General features: G+C 43.2%; 1 protein-coding gene across 2 annotated transcripts in view; it reads right to left on the bottom strand.

The window, feature by feature from the left end:
* Positions 1-12,036, bottom strand: part of rhbdd1 (rhomboid domain containing 1) — a 12,162-nt gene extending 126 nt beyond the window's left edge. Inside the window, exons 1-9 of one of the 2 annotated variants that reach the window (XR_011584176.1) lie at positions 11,803-12,036; positions 11,233-11,397; positions 10,734-11,013; positions 10,194-10,326; positions 9,134-9,222; positions 8,661-8,726; positions 8,062-8,205; positions 7,684-7,908; positions 83-236 (exon numbers count right to left, since the gene is read on the bottom strand). Coding sequence is in view for 1 of the 2 variants with exons in the window: in XM_070829796.1 (XP_070685897.1) it covers positions 7,796-7,908; positions 8,062-8,205; positions 8,661-8,726; positions 9,134-9,222; positions 10,194-10,326; positions 10,734-11,013; positions 11,233-11,385 (978 nt within the window). In the remaining variant the exon portion in view is untranslated. Of the gene's footprint in view, positions 1-82; positions 237-6,634; positions 7,909-8,061; positions 8,206-8,660; positions 8,727-9,133; positions 9,223-10,193; positions 10,327-10,733; positions 11,014-11,232; positions 11,398-11,802 lie in introns of those variants that run through there. The other variant, XM_070829796.1, reaches the window with a different exon arrangement.
* Between the last annotated feature and the right edge of the window lie 108 nt (positions 12,037-12,144).

The following is a 12,144-nucleotide window of genomic DNA, read 5'->3' as shown; positions in this document are numbered from 1 at the left end:
AGAAACAGCAAGAGACCAACAGAAATGTTACTGCAATCCTGAGCCATTGCACTGATTGCTGGTCATAAACCTGCCCTCTTACCATTTGGCACCGGGGTTATTTTAGGTTGCATCCCCCTTCTGAGGAAATTTGGGGCGCCTGGCCATCGGTTTTCATCCGTGTCACCGCCACTTCAAGCCCGCTTTTACGAGCATGCACGGGGGGTGTCAGACAAAGACACCAGTATATGCAGATCCTGAGAAACAGATAGTCCTAAATTATTGAACAGTGAGGATATTATCAAGTCTGTCTTTTCTTCCCCCTCTTTGCGTCTAACAGAAGTGATGCGACTCAGTGGGGCTGGATTCAGAAAAAATCCTTGCAGATGCTGAAGGGGGGAAAAACCTTCTAAAGGTTCAGTCAGCAGCCCTCCTGCTCCCCGAGAGCCTGCCTGCACACACTGTCTTCCACCCGCCACACGTTGTAATATTCACAGCGGGATGCAACTGAGGAGGCTGCACAGGATTATGAGCGGTCCGAGATCCGCAGCATCCTCCGGTGAAGACACTGATGCTCCGGGAACAAGCAGCAGCAGCAGCAGCAGCAGCAGAAACGCGTCCTGGTCTCTCGTTTCTTCCTCACGTTTTCTCTCATCTAGTCAGCACATACTAACGCTTTCCTGTTATTCTGCACGCCCTTGCTGTTTGTTGTGCCTTGTTATTTCCTCTAATTCTCCCTATGAACCACACGGTGCTTAATAAGGGCGCAGGGAAAAACGTGGAGTGGATCCGGCGACGTTTTACTTCCCAGCAGGTCAGAAGGAGGAGGTGGGGGGGGGGGGGGGGGGGGGGGGTCTGTTCACTGCCACCCAATTATCTACAATTAGAGGATATTCAAATATGAGCTCACAGTGGGATTCTTGAGTCCACCAGGGGTCTTCAGGGTCCCACGAAGACTAGAGATGTGATTTCTTTGTTGTTTCAGTGGGATAATGTTTAAAATACACTTCAGTCTTTTTAGAGTCTTTTAACCTGACTGAGCCGGTGCACACAATAACATCTGTCAGTCCGCAGCATGTGAAATTCATTCTAGATGTATTTATCCTCTCACTAACACATCAGACTAAAACACCTGCAGGGGAAACGTTGTCCCCAAGGGACTTTATCTGGGGGGAAAAAGAAGAAGTGCCACAAGAAGTATTTTTACTCATTTGAAGTTGATATAAGTCACACCACAATAACTTCCTTGTCTTCAAGCACAGCATGTGCATATTAACAGAAAAATATATTAAAGTAAAAGCCAGAAAAGAAGTGTTGAATTATTGATGCATTAATGTATAAGTATTATTTTAATGTTGTGACTGCAGGTTGTGCTTGAGTTGGTCAGTGTGTTATGTGCTACTATATGCTGTCGGGTAAATGCAGCTGTAGAAATGTGTGGCGTCTTAGGGCTCATTATATTTTGTATGTATGCAGAGGTAACGCCGCTGTGCTCGCCTGTTAAGACAACAAAGACTTCAGGGGGAATATAATGTGCATAATTCCCCTCTGAAGTCAAAGACAATGGTCAGTATGCCATAAAATTAATTTTTTAAGCAATGAGTACATGAGCTTAGGAGTTTCCACCGCTGCATCTTCTGTGAAATGAAACTGTGACCCAGTTAGAAGGAGAAACCCACTGTTACATGTGAAGACTTTCAAAGAACACATCAGTATTTCACCATTCCATTAATGGACATGTGAAAGAACTCAATGATCCTATAATCCATTTCAGCAGGACGTATTTATGCATACATTACATTTACGGGCGGTGGCGTGCGTCACCACAGTAATCTCTGTGTTTCTGTGTGTTGACATGTTTTGGCCGTGTTGTGGGGACTCTACATCCTTCTGGCCACGTCCCCATAATGTACAGTATATCATTAGTTTTCTAAGGGACTTGGTTTAAGATTAGGGTACGGTTAGGCAGGTTAGATAAGTAGCAGTGGTGGTTAGGGTACGTCTCCAGGGAATGAATGTAAAACAGTATAATCTCTCTATTGTCCGTCTAATCGTCCCCTGAAGTGATGGAAACATGACTGTGTGTATGTATGCAGGCACATATTCAGTGTGGCTATACTCTAGGCGGCTTTACGGTTCTTCTCTATTGTGTTTCTTTGATGAGTTAAGTTTAGAGTAGATGAAATTGGTACGTTTTTGTTGAAAAAAACTTGTGTTTTCAACTATGTTTCAGCTAAAATGGGGTATTCTGTGGTTTGAGGTTACAAACTAGTCCTACAGAGGTAGAAGGAAAATGTATTCACCTGCTTGCATACTGAGGCCTACTCCTACATAGCAGACCAACAATAGACCTCTGTGGTACTATTTCTGACAACAGAAGGGCAGGATTAATAGATCTATAGCGCAGAGACAATCACAAGCTGATGGTATAGATACATTGTTGAACTGATGTGGTAAAACACTTTACAGTACTTCATTTCACGGCATTAAAATGTGCGAGTTTGTGCAGAAATGGGTCACCCAGATAGCTGGGATGAATCAAGGAGATCGGTAACTCTGCAGCTTACTGAGAGACATGCCAACTCTGATCTGCAGGCAACCCAGGAGGAAAGAGACAGTCTGATTGTGTATGTGTGTGAGAGGGAGAGAGAGACAGACGGAGAGACAAAGACTGAGGGAAAGAGAGGTATAGCAAGATCAAAACCAGTACGATTGTGTGTGAGACGAATCAAGAAACAGAAAGAAACATCAAGGGAGAAGAAGAGGGAGAGCATCAGTGAGTGAGACGCACACAAGAAGGCAGAGATACAGAGAGAAAAGGGGGAAAAAGGAGTTTTAAAGAAGGCGGCAGGAGAGCGCAGACACTGGGGAGGAATCAAAATTCAAAGGGAGAAAAAATTCCTAAAGCAGTAGAGAGAGACACGCTGAGATGCAGGAGAGAACAAAGGAGAGAAATGTAAGAAGGAGAGATTGTGTGACAGCAGCACAGAAGACAACCGGGTAAAGCAGAAGTGTAAGAGTAGATTTGAATTGATATGTGTTGAATGGGCGAACGTGATAGTCCCAAGTACTCTTGTCAACCCTTCAAGTTGCTGTAGAGAAGCCAGTCAAGTGGTGGACAGTTCATGTGTTAAACAGGCAAGTTAAACCAAATTCAGCCCACGGAGAAAAAGTACAAACTGGCTGTGATCTGAGGATGATATCATGTCATTTTTATGTGCATCTGGATGCTTTATCTGTCGGTACATGTGGGCTAATTAATAACAAGACATTGCAGTACAGAAAATTAAGTTTGAGCCCATTTAGAAATGGTGTCACCGTGTAAACCAAACTAACCTGTTGATTTTTAAATGTGCAGATCATGTGTGTCTTGGCCATAATAAGGAAAAACATCTATGTGATCTGCATTTAGACTAATTAAGATGTATCATTATTGGATTTTTTAAAAAAAACCCAACATCAGTATGGGCCTCAAAATCACAAGTAGTTTAACATGATACTAAGACATGACTGGTGATGTATTACACATTACTGAGCTCTGTGTTTGTGCGCTGTGTGTTCAAGTCATACTTCATGTGTCATGTTTTATTTAGATCAGTCTTTACTTTCAGGTTTTATCTTATTCTGGTGTCCATATGTCAGACACTGTATACATGAAATGTTAATGACACTAATCACAAAGAGGAGGGGTGTTAGAATAAAGATAAATAAATAAGTCAGACGTTTTGTGACAACTTACATTGTGGACTCAATATCACGAGGAGAGAGCTGAATCTATACAGAGAAACTGCTGTGACAGATAGACAGGATGGGAGTCTCTAGTGGGACAGTGCCTTCACGTCACTGCCACTTCAGCTGTGGAAACCCCCCTTCAGTGCCCTGTTAAGATAAGTGGTGTTGTGCATATCCTCTGATGACAGATTAGGTGGATAAGATTGTTTACTGACCCCTGAAGGACACCATATTGCCGCAAAAACAAAATACATTTGGTAAATAGCTGTGTGTAATTCCAGAGTCTTGCATTGGCATTTCAAGCAACAAAGTGAATGATTGGTTGTTTATTCCCACAGTCTGTAATGTAAAATACGGCTCATAATAGTAACCTTGAGCCACCTAGATATTTAAGAAGGTGTAATAAAATATTAAATTAACATTTCACGTTGTCAGCATTTTACCTCTGGACCTTCAGCAAGGACAGAGAATGCAAACGTTGGACTCACAGCAGACTAAATACAAGAATAGTTTCCTCTACGTGAACACAGACTAAATTCAAAGACACAATCCAACTAAAGTCCCTACGCAGCCCTGCTACGCCCTCACAGGGTTTACTCTTACGTCTGTAAGTTGTGCTGACGACAGCCCTTTGACTGAAAAATTCTTTGACTTTACACTTGTTTTGCCTGATTAGACCTCATTTAAAAACCGTGTGTGTTAGTCTGACGATTCCCTCGCCGTTCTGTTGATGCCCTTAAGGCAGGACAACTTACACTTTCATCACTGTTATTGGTATTGTGAGTTTGGTTTCTCTGGCTGATTAGAAAAGAGCTCTAATCAACGGGAATAACTGAGGACACCCGCGTGGGTGTGCGGGGCCTTTGATAGTGAATCAGGAAGTTCCACTATAGGGCAGGGAAGAATGGGGAGTGGAGAACAAAGTCAGCGGGATAATTATGAGTGGGGGGGTGAGGGTGGGTTGGGAGTGATGGGGGGGGGATTTCACGAGATTATCCTATAAATAGTGTGGCAAGTTTCTTTAGTCATCAGCGCCAGTATATAACTCTGGCACCCGAGTGATAAAACGGCTCTAAAAATTTGCTTTGGGCTTATACCTCTGCACAAGTTAATACCATTCTCCACAAGACTTTATGAGTTGCTGAGTAGGATTTGAGTATGATGAAGTTAATCACTGCACTGTGGGGAGGAAGAAAATGTGATCCAAAACTGTGGCTCCGTCTTTCACCAAAAGCTTCTTTCATTTATGCAGTGGTACATTTATCGGTCCCGTGGGAGTCTATTGTGATCTCAGCTGGCTTTGGCAGATGCAAAGACAAATTGACCTTCACGTTGGATTGAATGGAGAGTGTTTTTTTTCCCTCTCTGAGGGATCAGAGTGGGTATGCGGCACGTGGCAGTTGGGTGGCATGCCTCTGCTGAGCTCAGTCTGAGAGCCGAGGGGTATTTTAGGTCACTACCAAGTTTTCAGCCCACCTACATAATCCTGTCACGGTGTGTTTAGTTAACGGTGGCTTCAAGGTCATCATGTTGGTGGGATGACAATCTTATCAAATGCTATAACCTCAACAACTCTTCGCTCTGACTCTCTCCATAAAATGACCTTTTATGCTCTTTAACAAAGGAAAAAGATTCCTGCAGGCTCACAGTTGTTATTTCTGTAACTACTAGAACAAACTTCTTAAAAGCATTTGTTGTTTTGTTGTCATGTAATGCTAACACAAATATTCTAGGAGATGAATGCAGAGATATCTCACTACAATTGATTTAACATGTTTTTGGTTACCGGCTAACGCTGAAAAAGAGCAAACAAACAAACAGTAAGTTTCCTTGCATCATACTTTTCATACTTTTACCACGTCACCTGGAAAAGAAGTGACACTGAACTGATTTTGATTGACGTCCACTTGTGAACTGATTCAAGTGATTCAGTCCATCAGCTTCACACACAGTGTGCAGCAGGAGTTCAGAGGCTTGTTCAGGCACACATGAACAGATCTGATGGCCGTCTAAAGGGGCTTAAAACCAGAATCTTTTAGTTCCATCGCTGAGCCTCCTTAAAGCCCTAAATGGTCAAATGAACTCAGCCTCTGTGAGTAAAACCAGCAGAGGGGTGTTTCTCACACTTGTGTCTCTAAAGCTCAGCGAGTGTCGCAGTAGGTGTCGCTCCTCACAGTGCCAATCAGGCGCCTCCGTACACATACGATGTGATGTGTGATGACGAGCTGAGATACAACTTTCCTGACATGTACAGGCACAGGAAAAGAAATAAAACCACCAACGTGCCAAAGGAACGCCTTTAATGTGCGCCCATGCTGCAGACACACACAGACTGCAAAAGCAGCATCTGCTGCGCGGTGTGTGTCATCCCTGTCCCCATCCTGTCATCCCCTCTGTCACTCTTCAGCCTCCCCCATTCATGTTCTGCCAGGGTCCTGTGCTCCACTCATCTCCCACGCTCCCCTTGGCAGTGTGCAAAATCAAACTATGCAAACTGTCAAATCCAACCGATGTCAAAACAGTTACACATCCACCTACTGTGACTTTGAATCTGGATATCTAACACAACCTTTTCACCCCTTCTTCCTATTTGTGACTGGGATGTGCACTTGGATCGGATCTTCCGCAGCATGGATTTAGACCCATGTGGGGTGACGGCTCGTTGGGTTTCCTGGCTCTAATTTAACTGCCCTACTTCCCGTCATGCCTCGAGGCTTTTAGGGGACTCAGAGCCAGAGATGGACTTCTTCAGCATTGCTTTTGTAACTTTGCTTACAGTCAGTGTCACTCTGGCGTGGTGGCTTTTGATAAAGTTGAGAGTAGTATGGTGTTGAGGATGATAAAATAAAAATGTGTTATCTAATGGGAATGTGTTTCCCACAGCTCAGCATGGATTATATCAACTCAAAACCAGGTTCATGAGTACTCTTTGTACACAAAAGAACATTTATTACAGATGCACCATTACAAAAGCCAACTTGGCCCCCATGAAACCAGATGTGTACACGAAGAGAGGATTCATAAACTGTGGTGGTAGGACAACAGTTGACAACTATCCTACTAACGTGTGACTGCTCGGACCCACACAGTGTCGGGTTTTATTACTCTGATAAAAGCTGTTTTGAAAGAATAGAAGAACTTGGACAGGACACCATGAAGAGAACCACAGTTCAAAGCATTTTCCCAGTTTTCGGGTATTGCTAATGACTATCAGCTGAATATACTTTAGAAATACTGGCTGCCTCAGATTTAACATCTCATGAAAAATAAAAATAAAGCTTTTTTTTATTGGAAGCCCTTTAAAAATTTCAATTCCAGCTTAATTTCTGCCCAAAACCAGCCCACAAGTTTACTCCATATTTCCCCTCGAAGCTAAGTAATAGCAGTATAAACATATAAACATATAACCTAGACTTGTAATCCTGCCCCTCGCTCGGTTAACTTCAATTAACTGTTCAGTTTTCTGTTCAGATGTGAAACACCTTTATTCTATCTGTGAGAACAGAAGAAGGATGAGTTCACTGCTTTTGTCTTTCCACGCCACATAAAATAAATGTGGATCATAACATTTGTACATAGACTCGATCTGATTTCTAAAATAGAATAAAAAGATGTAACAAATCTGGAACTGAACTTTACATCTACTTGTTAATCTAGTCCAGGTTTGCCAAGTCCAAATATAATATTTTGATCTACACTTAGTCTAATATGGTTTGGGTGGAGAAAAAGAAGTGTGTGTCCAGTTTCACAAATAGAAATTCATGTTTTACAAATCTGAAATTGGGTTTTAAAGGCACTTGTCTAGCGTCTGTTTTAGAAAACTGGCTGAGAAGTTGGTGGCTGTAAATCAGAAGACAACTTCAGCGTCTGAGCAGCGTTAATGTAGCTTACAGTAGCTAACAGTAACACTTGGTAACACAAAGCACCACACAGTAAAAGAGCTGTTAAATGTGTCTGACTGTGAGGTTAGACCTTCTCATTCAGGGTGCTCTTCCTCTGTGGAGGTCTGGACCAGGTTCCATGAGGAATTTCCTCTTCTGTGTTTTCACCTATACTGTCCTCGTCCCCTCTGCTGCCTGGAGGTTCAGCGGTCTAACCTCCTCAGTCTCCTCTGCCTGATTTCCTCCGCTGTCGCATCCTCAGAGAGGTGGAAACCATAAGGAGGAGGAGGAGGAGCTCCCCACTGGGTGGCTTGTCCTACAAAACAATACATCATTAGATGTACACGCTCCAGGTTTCAGCTGTCTGTCTGTTATCTAGAGTCAGTTTAATGGGTAAAGGCTTTAGGATTTAGTGTCAGTCCAGCCAGTTCCCCACTCATCCTCTCTCATCCTGCCTCTCCTCCCTCACCTCTGTCATTCAGACTGTTTCTGATGGCAGCTTCGATCTGCTCTTCCTCTGTCAGTCCGCCGGAATAAGACGCTGTTGGATTTGTTGTGTAATCTGGTGCATAGTGATGGGAGCCTGAGTATCCTCCATAAGTGCCACTATATCCTGCAGACACACACACACACACATTCTATATTCCTCCTATTGTCAACGAATCCATTTCTGTACCTTCTGATTTCTATGTTCTATCTGTGGCACTACTGAGATTGTTGGCTCCTACTGAAGATGTTAATCTTTAAAAATAGGACACAACTATATAGGAGGAGCTCGGCGTAGTGAGTATTTCCAGCAGCAGGACAGTGTTCGTATGTGAGACTGAGTCAAAGTCAAATACAGACTGTGTGTTTGGACAACACTGGAGCTCTATGGTACAGAGGAATAAGCCTCATCAGGCTTTGGATGCACAAACCAAACTTGTTACCACAATCGGTTCAATGGTTTTTTTGACAATAACAACAATATGGAGTATTATCACCACTAGAAATCAGGTCACAGACAATACATTCGTCCTCTGGAAAAGCCTATGTACATACAATAACCTTCTCTAAATGCTCTGGTACCTGAAAAGCCTGAGGAGCTGTAGTGTGTCCTGGGATGGGAGTTATAACCGTCTGATGTCACAAACCCTGGAGAAAAAACAGACAGACAGACTGTTTCAGTACAAACAGTGCTGTTAAAGTACATTTGGATTCATATATGCATTAATACTGAGGCACACTGATCTGCACATGGACTCAGAGATATCTTCAGTGTTAGGATTGAGTTCTGTTATTTAGGTTATGAGAAAGTAAGATATTTCTTTATTAGTCCCACGACAGAGAAATGTACTAATTTATGTCACTGTTACTGAACTGTACTGAAAATAAGAGCCAGCACAGGCCAGCACATGACCTGAGTCAGATCTAAATCACAGAAAACTTCATGTGGAAATTCTCATTTATTTCAGGGAAAACTGTATCTTTACATATTTGACAGCTTAGAAAGGGTTAAGGTTATAAAAAAAGGCAACACACACAGAGACACAGATTCAGACCTGCACATTTCTTCATGATGGCCTTCAGAGGTCCGGCAGTGTAGAGCAGACCCACCAGGATACCTGCCAGGTGACCAATGAAAGAGGTCCTGAGGAAGCAGAGCACAGATGAACTCCTAGCTGTCGAAACGCTGCCATCTAGTGGACACTTTAATTCACAGCATCGGGCAGCACGAAGCAACAGGGCGACTTTACTCATTGTCAACTGTGTCTAACTGTATGCCAAGTGATGGGCACTGCAGTCAGTGGTAGGAAGGTCGTTCTTCCCCTGTTTTTTCTGCACCTTGAGCAGTTTCACATGTGGACCAGGGGAGAGCCTTTGGGCCTGTCCGTCCTTGAGAGCTGGATCTGTCCTTCACTGTGGTGCTCCCGGAGGTTTCTCTTTTCCCACTGGGTTTTTTGAGTTTTTCCTTCCCGAAGAAGGAGGGTCATAAAGGGCAGGTGATGCCTCGGACTGATCCATCGGCCTCATCGACTGCTGGACTCTTTATTAGATTGTTTGTTCGCTTACACTTGTTTATTTCAGTGAACTCTGTAAAGCACTATGAGACACTCTGTTGTGATATTGGGCTATACAAAATAAATTGAATTGAATTGAATTGAATTGAATTGTGCCTCCAAGGGCTGAGTGTATGAGGCGGCCAGAGGGACTGATGGAAGATCCATTCTGGTACTTTTCTCACCTGTGTTCAATCACTTGCCACTTGTGGATTACTGTAGTCCCTATATTGTAAAATTCTGATTTATAAAATCAACAAATGTTCAGTGCTATCTACAAAAAAACTTTAATTGCTTCAGTATATTTTTGCTCATTTGTTTTCAGAGGATGACATCAGCCTGCATTATCTGATGCAATGTTCGGAGAGCTCGTCATACTATGACAGATATAAAGAGATTAACTTTCAAAAATGCGGGGTGGTCCTTTAAGCATGGGTTAATTATTAAAACAGAAATATTGCCCCGGGCAGTGCTAGTGCCCTGCTACATGCATCAAGCGTGTTCACATTGGTATCTCTACAGTATGTCTGACAAGGAAATGGATTCCTGATCAGTGACTCACCCAGGTGACATTATGTGGATCAGCACGAGCTCCACCCAGCTGGCATAGGCGTTAGACACAGGGAAACCCATCACATAGGTCACACCTCCAGGGTGGTAATGGTTACTGAGCACCTTCAGAGCAAACAGGACACCTAGAAACACCATCATAATAACAGAGGTTAGGACAAAGTCATCAAGGTGAGAGTAAAGTTTAAAGAAACAGGTGCAGACAGTGCGGTGTGAGGAGATATGAAATATGCACCCTCACAGGAGAAAATGCAGCAAAAAAACTGATCACAAAATAACTGCAGAAAATATTTACGTCAAAGATCACAGAATGCAACAGGGCTGCTTTCAGAAAACAGTCATTAAGCATCTCCATACAAGAAACGTAAGAAATGTAAACACTAAGTCAGAATCACATTATAAATTTCTTCAGCTGTTTTTTCTGCCTTTATCATGTAGTAGGCAGAGGAGGGTGGGCACAGGAACCATCCCTCAACCTCTTTATACCAATTATATCTTGCATCTTTTAGATGTTTCGTAGATTAGTCAATACCTGAGAAGCCAACAGCACAGGCCATGCTGTGGGAATTGTCCTGAGTGAGCTCTGTTAGCGTCGCCTCCAGCACCAGATAGACCAATCCAGTGAGCAGAGAGAAGACAGACAGCAGGTAGAGGAACCAGGGTCCGCCCAGCCGTTGCTCCAGCCTTTTCCCTTTCCAGAGGAAGGACACCATGTTGAAGTAAAGGTGCCAATCGTCCACATGGTGCAGCGGGGACAGCAGAAGGCGGCGCCAATCTTTGCGCCAGTATGCTTGCTGGACACTCACACAGGCCTAAGGATTGAATAGACAGAGGAATTCATATCAGTGTGTGAGTAATGTGAGTGTAGAGTAATTTAGTGCAAGATAATGGTGAATAGAAGTCCTGGAAGATGGTCAAGTAAGTTATAGTATCAGCTACAAATTACTATGATATAAGCTGAAGAAACCTTGAGTGTATGTCTAAATAATAAACCCTGTTTCTGTATCATTACAGCTGGATTCGTGCATTACCTGCATCAGTGGCGCTGCAGGGAACAGGTAAAGGTACGCGTTGAGTCCCAGGACGGCCAGGGTGACTGGGGGGATGTTATCCAGACCCACCTGGAACAGCTGGGAGGCCAGGAGCAGCAGGCCCACATGGGATCCCCTGTGTCTGTTACGCATCTTGAAAACAGCCTGGGAAGAGACAGCTGGGAGCTTTATGAGGAACATTACAGTGGGAGGAGGCAGCAAAGAAGGAGAAACAAGAGACAGAGGTGTGGCTCCACCTTTACAACTTCTTCTCTTTTAGTTTATACTGGATTTCGTGGTTTATTTTTCTCTATGTATTGTTTTCTCTTCCTTACTTTGCCCATGTTCCTATTAGTGCCAGCAGAATTACTCTAGCTGCTGTCAGTGTCCCACCTGTTCAGGTATTTACTGCCTAAGAAGCAGATCCAGGATTTTTCTCTGGCTAATATCAATGTGTTTCTGTGCTGTTGAGCAGATTAATGCTACATTTTATTATTGGGCTGTACAACATTCACTTCACTAAGACTGGACTCCAAAATGATGTCTTAATAAAACTCTAAATTAACTTACTGTCACTTCAGTCGCGGATCACTTCCTCCTTCTGAGATGCTAATGCTAGCATCGATGCTAACGTTACAGACTTCTATAAGTTGGGTGTTTTATCCCCGTTAAGTGCTTCGAGTCCGCTTCAAATGATTTAACGCTCACAGACGAGTTAAAATGTGACTTGTACACATCTTAGTGACACATCGGCAGCGTGTGTTTCGGGAAATGTCATCATTTCTATCGAGTCACAACTTGGCAACAGTTGGTGGACTTCTGTCACGTGACAATAACAGAGCGACGTAGCTGCGCATGCGCATTACGGATCTTCTTCTTTTGTGTTTTTTTATTCAAACTTAAAAGTCATAT

Source organism: Pempheris klunzingeri, chromosome 4 (genome assembly GCF_042242105.1).
Source record: "Pempheris klunzingeri isolate RE-2024b chromosome 4, fPemKlu1.hap1, whole genome shotgun sequence".
Taxonomy (NCBI): Eukaryota; Metazoa; Chordata; class Actinopteri; order Acropomatiformes; family Pempheridae; genus Pempheris; species Pempheris klunzingeri.
Note: the sequence above shows the minus strand (reverse complement) of the source record. Positions and strands in the feature narration are given on the sequence as shown.